This window comes from Camelus dromedarius, chromosome 12 (genome assembly GCF_036321535.1).
Source record: "Camelus dromedarius isolate mCamDro1 chromosome 12, mCamDro1.pat, whole genome shotgun sequence".
NCBI classification, from domain to species: domain Eukaryota; kingdom Metazoa; phylum Chordata; class Mammalia; order Artiodactyla; family Camelidae; genus Camelus; species Camelus dromedarius.
The window spans coordinates 33606703-33619820 of NC_087447.1; the positions used below are offsets into that span (position 1 = coordinate 33606703).

The window sequence follows — 13118 nt, forward strand, 5'->3', positions numbered from 1 at the left end:
GAGGATGGCTTTTTTGCACCTTCTCCTGAGTCGTCCACAAATGCAAGGTTATCCTGCACCCTGGACAGGTACGTCACCATCCCTACATTGCTTGGGGAAACACTCAAGTTCCACTAAGTCCACCTCCTGCTATAGGCTACATGCAGGACCCAGGAGAGGGGTCTTCAGAAAGAGCCTGGGGCAGGGAATGAAGAGAGAGAAGGAACTCACCATAGTGTCAAGTCCAAGAGTAAGGAGCATCAGGAAAAAGATGATGGCCCAGAATGGAGAGAGGGGCAGCCTGGTTAAGGCTTCCGGGTAAACCACAAATGCAATGCCTGGCCCTGGAAGGAACAAGACAGACGACTGCAGACAGGCTCAGCTCCAGGCCCCCTCTTCCTGGAAGCCCACAGGGCCCTCTCTCCACGGAAGTCCTGAGTTGTTAACTATCACATGCTGCTCCTGCTGTTTGTTATGTTTTTATTCCTGTCCATCCATTTCCCCAATTAGACCTCAATCTCCTTGTAAAGAAGGACCAGGGAATTAGGTCCACACCTCAGGGAACTCATAGGAGAGGCTCAAAAACAGTGCCAGATCAGAGACGTGGGGTCACCTTGACTAGACTCCAAGGCCAGGCTATGTCCCATGCAAATAACACAAAAACCTTCATCTTTGTAATGATGAGTTGGTGGAGAATGTAATAATTACCCTCTAGAACAGTGGGTGATTTTGCCCCTCCCTGGGCACACATGGCAATGTCTGGAGACATTTTTGATTCTCATAGCTGGGATGTCATGGGGATGATGACTGGTGTCCAGTGTGTAGAGGCCAGGGATGCTGCTAAACATCTCTCAATGCACGGGACAGTCCCCATGACAAAGAATTATTTGACTCAAATGTTGACAGTGCTGAGGTTGAGAAACCCTCTTATAAAGGGTAAACGTGCCCAGAACTGACATCATTTCCCCTTTGCTACCTGTCTTCCTTCTTCCAGAAGAAACCATTTACATAAAATATGAATTGACTGGACTAATGCTTTTTAAAATCTTTACCTAAGACTTGGTAAAGATGGGGCAACATCAGTCCACAGGTAATTAGGTGGGGGAGATGGAAGCATTAATGTAAGGGTTAAGAGCTTTGGGCTCCAATGGTCAGACAGATCTGGGTCCAAATTCACATTCCATGACTTAACAGCTGCGCAACCCTAGACAAGTTGTTTAATTCCTATAAACCTCAATCTTGTCCATCTGTAAAATGGGAAAGACAACAGTTCCTTCCAAGGGGGGCTACAAGGAACAAAGGAGGAAATGCAGGTAAAGCACTGAGACCAGTGCTTCACACTCATCAGCACTTACAGAATATTAGCTTTTCTTAGGAGAGGACAATGCATTTGGAAATGGGCAGCTCTGACTCCGATTTCCCCAAGAAGACCGAGTGTGGTCTTGGTGAAGGACGTCTGAGCTTCAGTTTTCCCTGCTAACCTAAAGCCGTGCCAGCCCTTCCTATCTGCCTCGCAGCCTCACTGAGAAGACGGCTAAAGAAAAACCGAGCAGTTGTGAATTTCCTTGTAAATAGAAAACTAGATGTTAAGGGGCAGAGATCAGGGAACGCCAGGGTAATCCACAGCCAGGGCACGTCCGGAAGCCGGAAACTGCAGCACCTGGAGGTTTTATAACTCAAGCATAAAAACGCTTTTTTAAACTGGAATTTATCAGGTTGTTAGTTCCTAATGTTGCCGAGGGCCTTGGGTATTTAAAACACAAAGCCTGGAATGCCTAAGATCTCCCACCCGCCACCCCAACTCATGCATTTACTGAGCAGACGGTAGAACCAGCCTCTGAAGGTTCCCTTTGTGAAATCATAAAAGTCTGTGTTAAACTGCAGTTCGAAACAGGTGCACCAAGGAGGCCAGCCCAGTGCCCCAAACACCGAGGAAGCTGGTTCAGTTCAGGCCCATAAAGCGGACAAGAAGGTCTTGAAACGGCCCCTGCTCGAGGACCTCGGCCGATTGCTTTAACAGGATTCAGCCGTTTGGGCTTTACTGCTTTTTCAGGGCGGGGAACGATTTCAAAACACTTGGCTTCCCTCCATTTCAGCCGCCACACTACATTACGCGGGTAAAGGCATCGCTGACAGCAAACTCCGTTTATCAGAAATGGCTGGGGAGTGGAGTTTTAGAATACATTTTTGCCAACCTTTTGCAGAGTTTGGATTTGTCTTTCTTTCTCAAAAGGAGTGTCTGAGCCGCAGCGGAGTTTTCCCCAGGCGAGGCCCGCGCGTGTGCGACGGAGGCCCATTCCCGCCCCTTCCCTCTCCTGCCCGGAGGCGGTACAGCCCCGCGGCTGGCGCGCATGCTCCACGCACCGTGGCTCGGAGAGCGGGCTCTGCCTCTTACTAGCTGTGGGGCCTTAGCTAAGACCTACCTCTCCGGCCAGACCTCAGTTTCCTTATCTGGAGAATGGAGATGACAGTAGTACCTGCTACCCTCCTGGAGTTTGTGAGCATTAAGTGTGTGGATACACGTAAAGGGCTCAGAACGGTGCCTGGGCCTGGCGAGAACTCAGTAAGCATGGAGCGTTACTACTCTTCCCGTGAGCGGGTCCCGAAGGGCTCAGCATGCCAGTAACTTGGACAGAGCCCCCAGAACCCTATGGTGACAGCCTCCTTGGTCGTAGAGAGCCACCAAAAAAACAACCAGGGGCTCCGGTCCGTGGATGGATCCATCACGACCCACAGTGCATGGGGAGTGGCCACTGTGCTGGGAAACCTACCGCATACAGAGGCGTTCTCAGAGGACACAACGCCGGAACCCCTGCGCCTTTGGCAGGATTGGCGTCCAGGTGACAGAGATGGCGGGATGGTCAGTCCGGTGTGAGAGCGTTCATCTCGATCAGCCAGGTCTCTGAACTATGAGAGGCCGAGGCAGTGCTTCCTAGTGGCCTGGCTACCTGGGAGCCAGCTACCACCCAGACCCGGAGCTCTGAACACAATATGCACGTTGGTGACCCTCTACTGTTTTTCTGTTGGGGGATGAGCATCTTGGTAGAGCTCTGGGTTGGATTCTGACCGTCAGTCACTGCTCCACAGGTAGCGATGAAGGTGGCTGGGAAATGATTCTAAAAGGCTGACAACCTGGAAAGCTGCTTTTCTGAGTAGACGCCTGAGAAGGCCACGCCCCCTTCCCTGTGCCCCTTGTAAAAGCAGAGCTTGGTCTCATCACCAATCTCCCTCTCACCCCAAAAGCTCTGATATGACCGAGATTTAGGGTAATAACTTTGACAGTAATGCCTCCCTTACAAAGGATCATGTTAGGTCATTAAAGAGAACCTGCTTTTGACTAAAGACCAAAAAGCATAGTTACTAATGTTGGGTCAGCAAAAACGGACTGAATGTCTACGTGCCAATGTCACCCAGCGAGGAGGGACTGGGGCTGCCACCTAATGCAGACCTGCCCTGTATTCTGCAGAGACTCCTTTTTACCAGGGGAAATCCAACAAGCCTGCAAATCCTGTAAGATCGTAGGCGAATTCAGATGAGCAGGGTTAGAAGGGAGAAGACCTCATGGGCCACTGCCCCTCCCCTGTGGGGCATGAGGCTCACTGTCCCTGTGCTGGTGACGATGAGACACTACCAAGTACAGGTGACCCTTGAACAGCATGGGTTTGAACTGTGCAGCTCCACTCACACGTGGATTTGTTTCAACAGTAAACACAACAGCACTACAGGATCCGGGATCCGAGGAGCCCATGAACGCAGAGGGACCGCGGGGTGGCAGGAACTGTGTCTACAAAGGGCTGACTATAAATTACAACGTGGATTAGTGATGGCGTGGAGGGTCGGCGACCCAGCCCCCCCCCCCTTTCCAAGGGTCAACAGCATTAACACAACACATTAGAACCCGCGGGAAGCCCTCTTCTCCCTATTAAAATCCAAGCAAGTGAAAAAAATCTGAAAAGGGGAAGTTTCCGAGGGAAACACGGGCCGTTCGTCTGATGCTTTTTATGTAAAGAGAAAACAAAATTCGCTTTGGGTTTTGGCCCAGGGGCCCCCAAATCCCCTTCCTGGAGCAGGAAAGCACTCAGAAGAGTTAACTAATGTGGCCACGTCTCTGGCAACTCGGCCACCGGTTGACAAAAATAGCAACACACCTCACATCTTCCAGAAAGTGGGGCAGAACCTACCTGCTCCGGCTGCTCTGCTGGGAGAAAATGAAGACAGCTCAGCAGGCAGGGCCAGGGGGCAGCTGTGGGGGTGGGGGAGGGGTGCCCTGAAGACAAGCCTGTGCTTCTCTCTCTCTTGCCCCCTTACCTGCTCCCCAGGAGTTTTAAATTTTTCAACCAGGGAAGAGCATTTGCTCAGCTTTAGGACCTGGAATTCAGTGTATGGCTGCAGAACTAAAATCCCTGGGGGTTCCACACCCTCTCCAGGAAGAGATAGTTACGCCCCGCCCCGGAACAGGCTGGCTGTTTAACTCTTTGAGCCCAGCAGTGGACCATCAGCGTCGATGAGGCAGTAATTAATTATCCCTAGGGAGCCAGAGGAGAGCCAGCAGCCCACCAAGAAGGTGACATTTCTAAGGCTTAGTTCTCCCTCATGCTGGCATCTGAGCCATTATCTGAGATTTGCAGTGAGCTCTTTGAAGAAAGTTAAGTGCATGAAGAAGCCACTCACGGGTCCACACTCTGGATGGTCTAGAGCCCACAGTCCTGTCCCCACAACCCCAGCACAGTCCCAACACCGAGGCATCCCATAAATGCCTGAGTAGAGAATGACCCTACTGACTGTCAATAGCCACAGTGAAACCCCTTAATCACCAAAACCCGCTAAACACCCAAATCCTTTGTAGAATAAGGCTGGGTGGAAATTAAAAGTTTAAAGCAAGTATTAAATCCACTCTATGAAATACTGTGCTAGAAATATAGATTAAGTAGGATTAAAAAAAATGAAAGCTCTCTGTACACACCAAAGGGAACATACAAATGTTAGCCAGGAATATGGGGACCACGTGGGCAGACAGTACACATTTACTGTACATCCGTCCCACCACCACCATCCAAACTTTCCACCCGCTGGGAAAAAATATTGCAGGTCTGCATCACTAACTAAGCAGAAAGCCCTGAGAGCACATCTGACCTAACAATCAGGACAGTGCTTCTTCAGGAAAAGGCTGCTGTTATTAAGCGCTGTTGCTCGGTCCCTATGGAGCCCTCTGCAAGGAATGCTGCCCCGCGGCGAGCTGTGCCCACGTCCTCTGCAGGAGCGCTGCTTTGCCTAGAGAATCCTCTACCGTGCCTCACAGGTGGAGACTTAGGCTGGAGCTGAGTTGAGAGAGGACAGGAGAAGGAACGAGAGGAGAGGGAAGGAGGAAAGGGGTCTTTATAGCCACTCCTCTGGGTAAGGACCGGCCAGCTCTCACCCTGCATGAGCATCAGACTCAAGCTGTTCTGAGTCCCTCCACTAAGGGGAACCTAGGCTGTCACACCCTCCGGCCTGTTCCAGGAGGCCGACTTCCTAGCAGAGCACAAATGAGGAGCTCAGGAGGTGAGCGGAAGCTGTCCCGCCAGGGCGGAGTGATAACCGCACTGTACCTTGGTCCGCCACGTTCTCGATGTTAACCTTGCGTTCATTGGCCATGAAGCCGATCACTGAGAAGATGACGAAGCCGGCAAAGATGCTCGTGGCACTGTTGGTGCAGGTTACGATTAGAGTGTCCCTGGGAGGAAGAGACAGATTTGTCACTAGGTGTGCTTTGTGAGTGGGAGGGACGGAGAGGGGCACATGGATGTGTGCCCATGTGTCTGCGTGCACGTGTGTGTGCCATGCCAATTGCTAAACATGTATCCACTGTAGGCTGGTCTTGTTTGCTCTTATTCACAAGGAAAGGAACAACCAGTCCTGACCACAGGCTCCCTTGAGCTGATTGTATAAACACCGGAAGACTCAAAAAGCTCTCCCTCCCCTAACTGCGCTGTTCCCGGGCCTCTGACAAGGCACTGGCTTCCCCTGCTGTAGAACCAGGTCTTCCCTCATGGCAGTGGAAGAGCTCTGCCCATCAGAGCAGAAATGGAGGGAATGGGGCCTTTTGGTAAGTCCAGGAGAGGAACCATGTATGACAGAAGAGAAGGCAGGGGACCATGAAATGCCGCCAAGCATGAGGACAGCCTGGGGTTGGGGCAAGGGTGGAGGGTTGGGGAGAGAGCCCAGCGCCTCCATCCCAGCGCCCTCTACTGGCGACACGGCTGCAGTTCTCAGCCTGCCCTGTCCATCCTAGACCCCGCAGAGGCACAGCCAGATGGAGCCGGGGGGCCCACTTCTAATCCTGGCTCTCCTACATGCTAGAGGCATGACCTTGACTGAGTCACTTTCTTTCCACTCCGATTTTAAATGGTGGCAGTGGCCCCACCTCCCTCACTGGTTGTAAGGACCAGGTGAGGCATGCACTGTGCAGAACAAGTGCTCAGGACACGACCCACTTTGTCTGGCCCCTTAGTTTCCTGGTGGGGAAACAGAGGCCCAGGGGAAGGTAATGGGCTGATTAATGGTGGGTCCTGATTTGAATCTAGACTTCCCACCCCGCAGCCTCATATTCTGTCTGCCGCACCACACAGCCTCACTTCTGAGAAAGCTCAGAGCAGTGCTTTCCCTTTGACGGTGCTCAGACTGGTTCTCACGGGTCATAAATTAACAAGCAGCTCTAACCAAAGACGTTCAGACACCTCAGTCTGGCATTCCAGCTGCTACAGGCCGAAATGTGTGCCCCCAAAATGTACAGGATGTAGCCCTAACCCCCAGTTTCTCAAAATGTGGCTGTATTTGGAAACAGGGTCTTTAAGCAAGTAATTAAGTTGAGAGGAAGTCGTTAGAGTGGGCGCTAATCCAATATAATCGATGCCCTTGTAAGAAGAGGAGATTAGGATGCACGGTGGAAGACCATGTGCGGACACAGGGGGAGACGGACAGCTACAAGCCGAGGAGAGAGGCCTCAGAAGAAATCAACCCTGTCGACACCTTGACCTTGGGCTTCCAGCCTCCAGAACTGTGAGGAAGTTAAATTCCGTGGTTCAGGTCGCTCACTCGGCGGCACGTGTTACGGCAGCCCTCGCAAACTAACACGAAGGCTCCCCAGGCCGGCCTCAGCCGGTCCTCAGGCCCCAGCTCCTTCCAGCCCCGTGAGCGCACCCCTGCTCTGGCCCCATCGGCCTGCCCCCCACCCCTCCTTCCCTCTCACCTCTACTCAGTCCCACCTCTAGCTGTTTCATCAACCTGAACACAGTCCCTCCTCCCCTGCCCCATTGAAATTTGGCCCAGTAGAGAGGCCACTTCTGTGAGGCCCTCCCAGCCATCCCAGGCCACAGCTTAACTATATTCTCTACCTCTTGGTTCACAGAGTATCTCACACATAATTAAAAAGAAGAATGGCAACTGCTGTTTGTCAAGCACCTACTATGTGCAAAATATTGCCATGAGAGTTTTGCATATATCATCTCTTACCCTTCAACAAAATATTATAATCTGCAGTTTATAGATGAGAAAACAGAGGTTCAGAGAAGTGAAATACCTTGGAAAATGGTGAAATCATAATTCAAATTCATGTCTGTCTGTCTCCAAGTTTCTGTCTTTCTTTCTTTTTTTAATCAGCTCCTCAGGAGAACGAACCTCATTTTCTTATTGCTTGCAGCAGATGTATTGAACTTCCAGATGCCCCCTCCTCCAGGAGCTGTCCAGGCTGTCTCTGGTCTATGGGGTTCCAGAGCCTCCTACCATCACACTATCCAAATGTCACCCCAAGGATCAGAATGACCTGAGGGTCCTGTCTGGATGTGTAGATTCCTGGGCCCACCCCACCTCCTGATGTTCTGTTTCATAGATCTGTAGAGGGGGACTTAACGTTTGCAAAACTTTGGGTATAACTGACAAAACTGTAATATATTTTAACATATTTAAAGTCTACAACATGATAATGTGACACACATATGCATTGGAACAGGAGTCCCACCATCAAATCAATTAACACAGCCATCATCAAGGTGCTCTTTCCACTGTACCATACTGCCTTTCTTATAGAAGTCATTAGAAAAGTGTTTGTTGAGTGACCAAATGACCAAACTTCATCAGTGACCACCCTACAACTGAATCCATGGACTAGATACCTCACAAATGACTATCCCAGGACACAGCCAGCTGCACAGCACCTCCAGAGAGACTCAGTTCCACCGCATGTGTCAGAGTCAGGATGCAAGTTGGGGTCCAGACCACCTGAAGCCAGCAGCTAGGCCTTGGCAGGGGATTTCCCCTGTGCCAGAGGCCGCTCTCTGGTTCTGCATCAAGTGAAATGTGAGGATGTGGCCTCAGGCATCTGATAACCCAGTCCATTATTCTGTCCCTGGGCCCTGATCCCACTCCCCAGCCACCTCCAGGACTTGACATGCCTCCACGTACCTGTAGCAGTTGTTGTGGAATTTGTTGTAAGAAGAGAGAGTGATCAGGCCTCCCCAGGCAGCAGATAAAGAGAAGAAAATCTGAGTGGCAGCATCTTTCCATACCTGGGATGCAAAAGAAGGGAAGATTCAAGGTCACTGAAGGAGGCTGGCCCGGAGGAGGGGAAGTCTCCCGTGCCCAAAGCCACACCATTTCCCGGGGGGGTGGGGGGAGGCACTCAGGACAAGATGACTTTGGCGCCAACATAAATGAGAAACATACATCATTTATCTAGAAGCCATAAAGGCAGCAGACACCTGGGAGGCTCTAACTCCATTCTGATCAAAGGGGACGAGCTCAACAAGCAACACATTTCTGGCTCGCATGTCCGACCATGTAGAACTACACAGAAGAGGAGAGCCCTTTCTTTAGCTGGGAACACTCTCAAAAAACCAATTTGCAACAGCAAAAATATTCACAGGTACACAATAAAAACCTTTTGAAATGAACACTCCTACTGATTACAACAATTTACTGGAAATCTGAAATTCTGTAGCCCCTCATTTAAGTAAAGCAAGCTCTGTGCCACAGCACTGTGGATTTTATAGTGCCACCTCCTTCTTGAACATGGCTGACAACACCTCTTGGTGCTCTTTGGTGATTTCTCTTAATTATCCTCATAAAACTCCAGAAGGCTACTAAAGACTTTGAGCTAGAGATTTACAGGATTTGATGATGGACCTCCTATAAGTTTTATAAATTAAATCTAGTTTTTAAATTATGCTTTAAATATGCAAAGAGAAAGTTTAAGTGTGTGCTGGCAAAGTCTGTGTCCACCCCAACCTCCATTCTCCTACACTTCTTAAAAACAGAGCTGTGGTTTTATTTAAAGGCAACCTTATGTCCAGACAAATGACCACCTCCCAGCATCAAGGGGAGGGGCAGATGAGAGGGGATGGTCACATGACTTAGTTTCTGGCCAATGATGGGAAAATCAAGTTTTATGTGGAACTTCTGGGTTTTCTCCTCTTTCAAAGAGGGAGGATGCCTATCTCTGTCTCTTCCCCTCACTCTTTGATGCTACGTGGAATGGTGATATGATGGCTGGAGCTCTGGCAGCCTTATGGTAGCTGTTCACTGAGGAAGGTGGGGTAGAAAGACAGGAGTCTGGGACACTATGGAGCCATTCAACCAGTGCTTGACAATCTGCCATTGGGCTGCTTTAGTGCCTACAAGTGAAATGAGCTTTTATCTTGTTTATGCTGCCATTATCTGAAGGTTTTCCATTCTGTGCCGTCAAACTCAATCCTAGCTATGTGTTCTTAACATACTCTGGTAAAGCAGATTTTTTTTTTAAGGTGAGAAAATTCATTTCTTTATATATATGGAAGTATAATTGATTTATAAGAAAACTCACTTCTTATTAAATAATCATCCCCTCATTTGGAGTTTTTTTGGGTTGGGAATTTTAGAGTCAAATAGGCCTGTGCGGAATATGCAAAGAGAAAAGATAAGTGCGTGCTGGCTCTGCATGGGTGTATCAGAAGTGTTCAAATGTTGGGGCCCCTTAAATTACAATGGCTTGTGCTTTGCCTGTGTGCTGCTATTTTCTAACCAGCAAAACTCCATTTCCAATGCACTATAATTAGCAACAAGCAGCTCGAGGTGGCCAAAGCTATTAAGGGAATGTCATTCTTCATTTTCAGCCTCCACTGCAACCCCAGATGTAGGACAACTATTCCAGGAATCTAAAACCCCCCAGCTGCCCACTTTTCATTAAAGACTTCCTGAGAGCCTAACATTCCAAGATGATCAGGACCTGGTAAAGGCAAATAGTGAGATACCCCGTGGGAGGGGGTCTGACCCCTTCTGCTAAACAGCGCCCCAGAGCAGGACCCATCCCTGTGTGCCGGTCCCCCACGGGTGTATCAGAAGTGAAATCAGAAGCCCACCGTGGCATCCGTGAGCTTCTCCCACTCAGGTGTGATGAAGTACCAGATCCCAGCGCCGGCTCCGGGCAGGGTGACTCCCCGGACGAGGAGGATCACGAGCACTACGTACGGGAACGTGGCCGTGAAGTACACCACCTGGAAAACCACCGACAGGGGGCAGGAATGAGCAGACCCACACGATGGACACAAGTGCCTCATGGTGAGGACATCAAGGTAGTTTCCTCCAATCTCTGTCAGGACCGGGGATACAGGGAGGGCACTGGGATCAAAGGTGAGTTAGGGAGAGCCAGAAATAAAGTCCCGAGGGGGACACGCAAGGCTGTGGGGTGAGTCAGCCTGCAGAGTGTAAGTGGACAACTCCCCAAGGACCGAAGGAGAAAGGCTCCGTGCCTCCTTCCTCCTTGATTCCTGGCCCGTTCTCTGTCTGAGGCCCCAGATTCCACCATTAGAGTTTCATTCTTTTAGCTTAAGATTTCCAACCTTGTTTATACACACATCCTAAGTCAGGCAGCCTAGTGACATGAAAGAACCATGGCCTTAGAATTACATACATTTACGTTTAAATGAAATCGTACCTTTGGCACTGAGTAGCTGTAAGACCTTGGAGAAACTCTCTGAATCTCAGTTTCTGCAGCTGGAAACTGGGGATAATAGCACCTTTCTTAAAGAAAAATAATTGTGAGGATTAAAAGGGCCCCAAGCACAGTACCTGATTTGTAATAGATGGTCATTAAGTGCAGTTAAATTCAACAAGCATGTATCGAGGACCTTCTATGGACTGGGCACTCTGCCAGGCATTAGATACAAAGAGATGAAGGTTCTCATGACCTCGGAGACCCAGAGACAATGTCTGAATAATGGGCTAAGCAGTTCTTTCCACACAGGACACTGTGAAGTCCAGGGGAGGGCATTGGATTCATCCCAGGAGTTTCCGAAAAGATGCACAGAGATGATGCATAAGCTGGATCTTACAGGCCAAGTGCAACTTAAAGGAGATGAGCAGAGTCAGGAAGGTGAGGGAAGAAGGGGGACAAGGCAGGGGCAGGGGGCCCCCAAACTCACTAGGAGCACAGCGTACAGTTGAGGCTAACAGGGAGGGGGCACTGGAGACAAGGGAGGGGCCCACGTTGTGGAGGCCCTGAGTCCCAGCCAAAGGATGCTCCTGGGTTCTGGACAGGAGGAAAGGACCACAGCCAAGAAACATTTGGGAAACAACATCAGCAGAACTCGGGGGCTGTGGTTAGATGGAGATGAGTGGGAGGCACTTTCCTTCCTGACCTGTCAAATCAAACCTCAAGATGAAGGAAGGGCTTGGGACCAGGATTCAGCAGACAAGAGAAGAGCAAACCATGAGAGCTCGGGCTCTGCAGTCCAAGGGGCCCAAGTTCAAATCCCGGGTCCATCGCTTACAAGCTGGGCCACCTTGAAAAGTGACTTAACCTCACTGCGTCTCAGTGTCCACACCCGCCAAGTGGCAGTAACAATGGCATATACCCCTCAGGGGGCTACTGGAGGAGCACAGTGGGACAATCTATACCAAGTGGGACTGGGAAGTCCCCCTTCAGTCTTGCCCACAACTCATCAGTCCTAAATTTAAAAACCCAGATAACCCTCAGCTCACAGGCCACTCCCATTCCAGCCCAGGAACCGCTCTCTGGTCCACGGAGCAGGCAGGGGCAGGCAGAGACAGCCGGTGAGTGCTGTCGGTTCAGAGCCCCTCCACTCCTGCCCGCAGTCTTCCATCCTGGGGCACTGGGAACACCGGCCCCCAGGAGGGAGACACAGCCCCTGCCACATACTTAGCTGCACAGACTCCAGGACCTGGAAGGGGGTCCAGTCTGGCAGCAGCTGGCAGGCACTGGGATTTTCAGGGGATGAGAACTGATCCCAGGATGTACACAGCTGGGGGAAACTTAGGGGTGAGATTAAGATATAACTCTAAGGGTCAAATAAATACACATACATGCATACATATGTACACAGATTTTTAGAGCATCTCATATGTGCCAGGCACAGTTCGAAGCATTTGAAGTTTATAGGTAAAGAAGATAAAGACCTCTGCCCTTGAATACCTGACATTCTAGTTAGGGACACAGACAACCAGTAGCCACCCAAATATTATTTGTAGCATTCTGGAAAGTGATGAGTGCACTGGGAAAAGGAGAACACAGGGAGGGTTAAAGGGGGGTGAGACATGATGGGGAGGATGCGAGGAACATGGCCGTATTCAAATGGGTGGACAGGAAAGACCTCGTGGAGAAGTTGGCCAGGACTTGAAGGAAGTGAGAGTGAGCCAACTGGATACCTGGGAGAATATTCCAGAAAGAGGAGACCATAGGACTAAAGGCCCTAAGAAGGGAGTGTGCCTAGATTCTAGGAAAGCAAGGTGGCCAGGGTGGCTGGGCAGGCAGCACCCATGGGAGAGGAAGTCAGAGGGGTGGGGGCGGGGTGCAGATATGGGAGCCTCGTGGAGCCTTGGGTGGGGAGGGGATGGGAGCTCCCACAGGGATCTGGGCAGAGGAGTGACCCCATCTAACACTTTAACCACCAAGAGGTTGCTAGGTTGAGAGGATACCGCAGGGGCAGGAGTCCGGAGGTCACGGCCGCAACCCAGGCAAGGGACAGTGATGGCTCCGTCTGGGGTGTTTCGGGGAGCTGGGAGAAATGGTCAGACACTGGATCTACTGTACAGGAAGAGCCAACAGAACTCCCTGACCGATTTAATGTGGGAGAAAGAGAGAGAGAACAGAGTCAAGGGTGTCCCTAAAG

General features: G+C 50.5%; 1 protein-coding gene across 1 annotated transcript in view; it reads right to left on the minus strand.

Annotated features, from left to right (window-relative positions):
* SLC6A5 (solute carrier family 6 member 5) overlaps positions 1-13118 on the minus strand; it is a 48645-nt gene that overhangs the window by 14439 nt on the left and 21088 nt on the right. Inside the window, exons 7-10 of the mRNA XM_010987480.3 lie at positions 10350-10484; positions 8419-8522; positions 5568-5692; positions 211-323 (exon numbers count right to left, since the gene is read on the minus strand). Of these exons, the coding sequence (XP_010985782.3) occupies positions 211-323; positions 5568-5692; positions 8419-8522; positions 10350-10484 (477 nt within the window). The remainder of the gene's footprint in view (positions 1-210; positions 324-5567; positions 5693-8418; positions 8523-10349; positions 10485-13118) is intronic.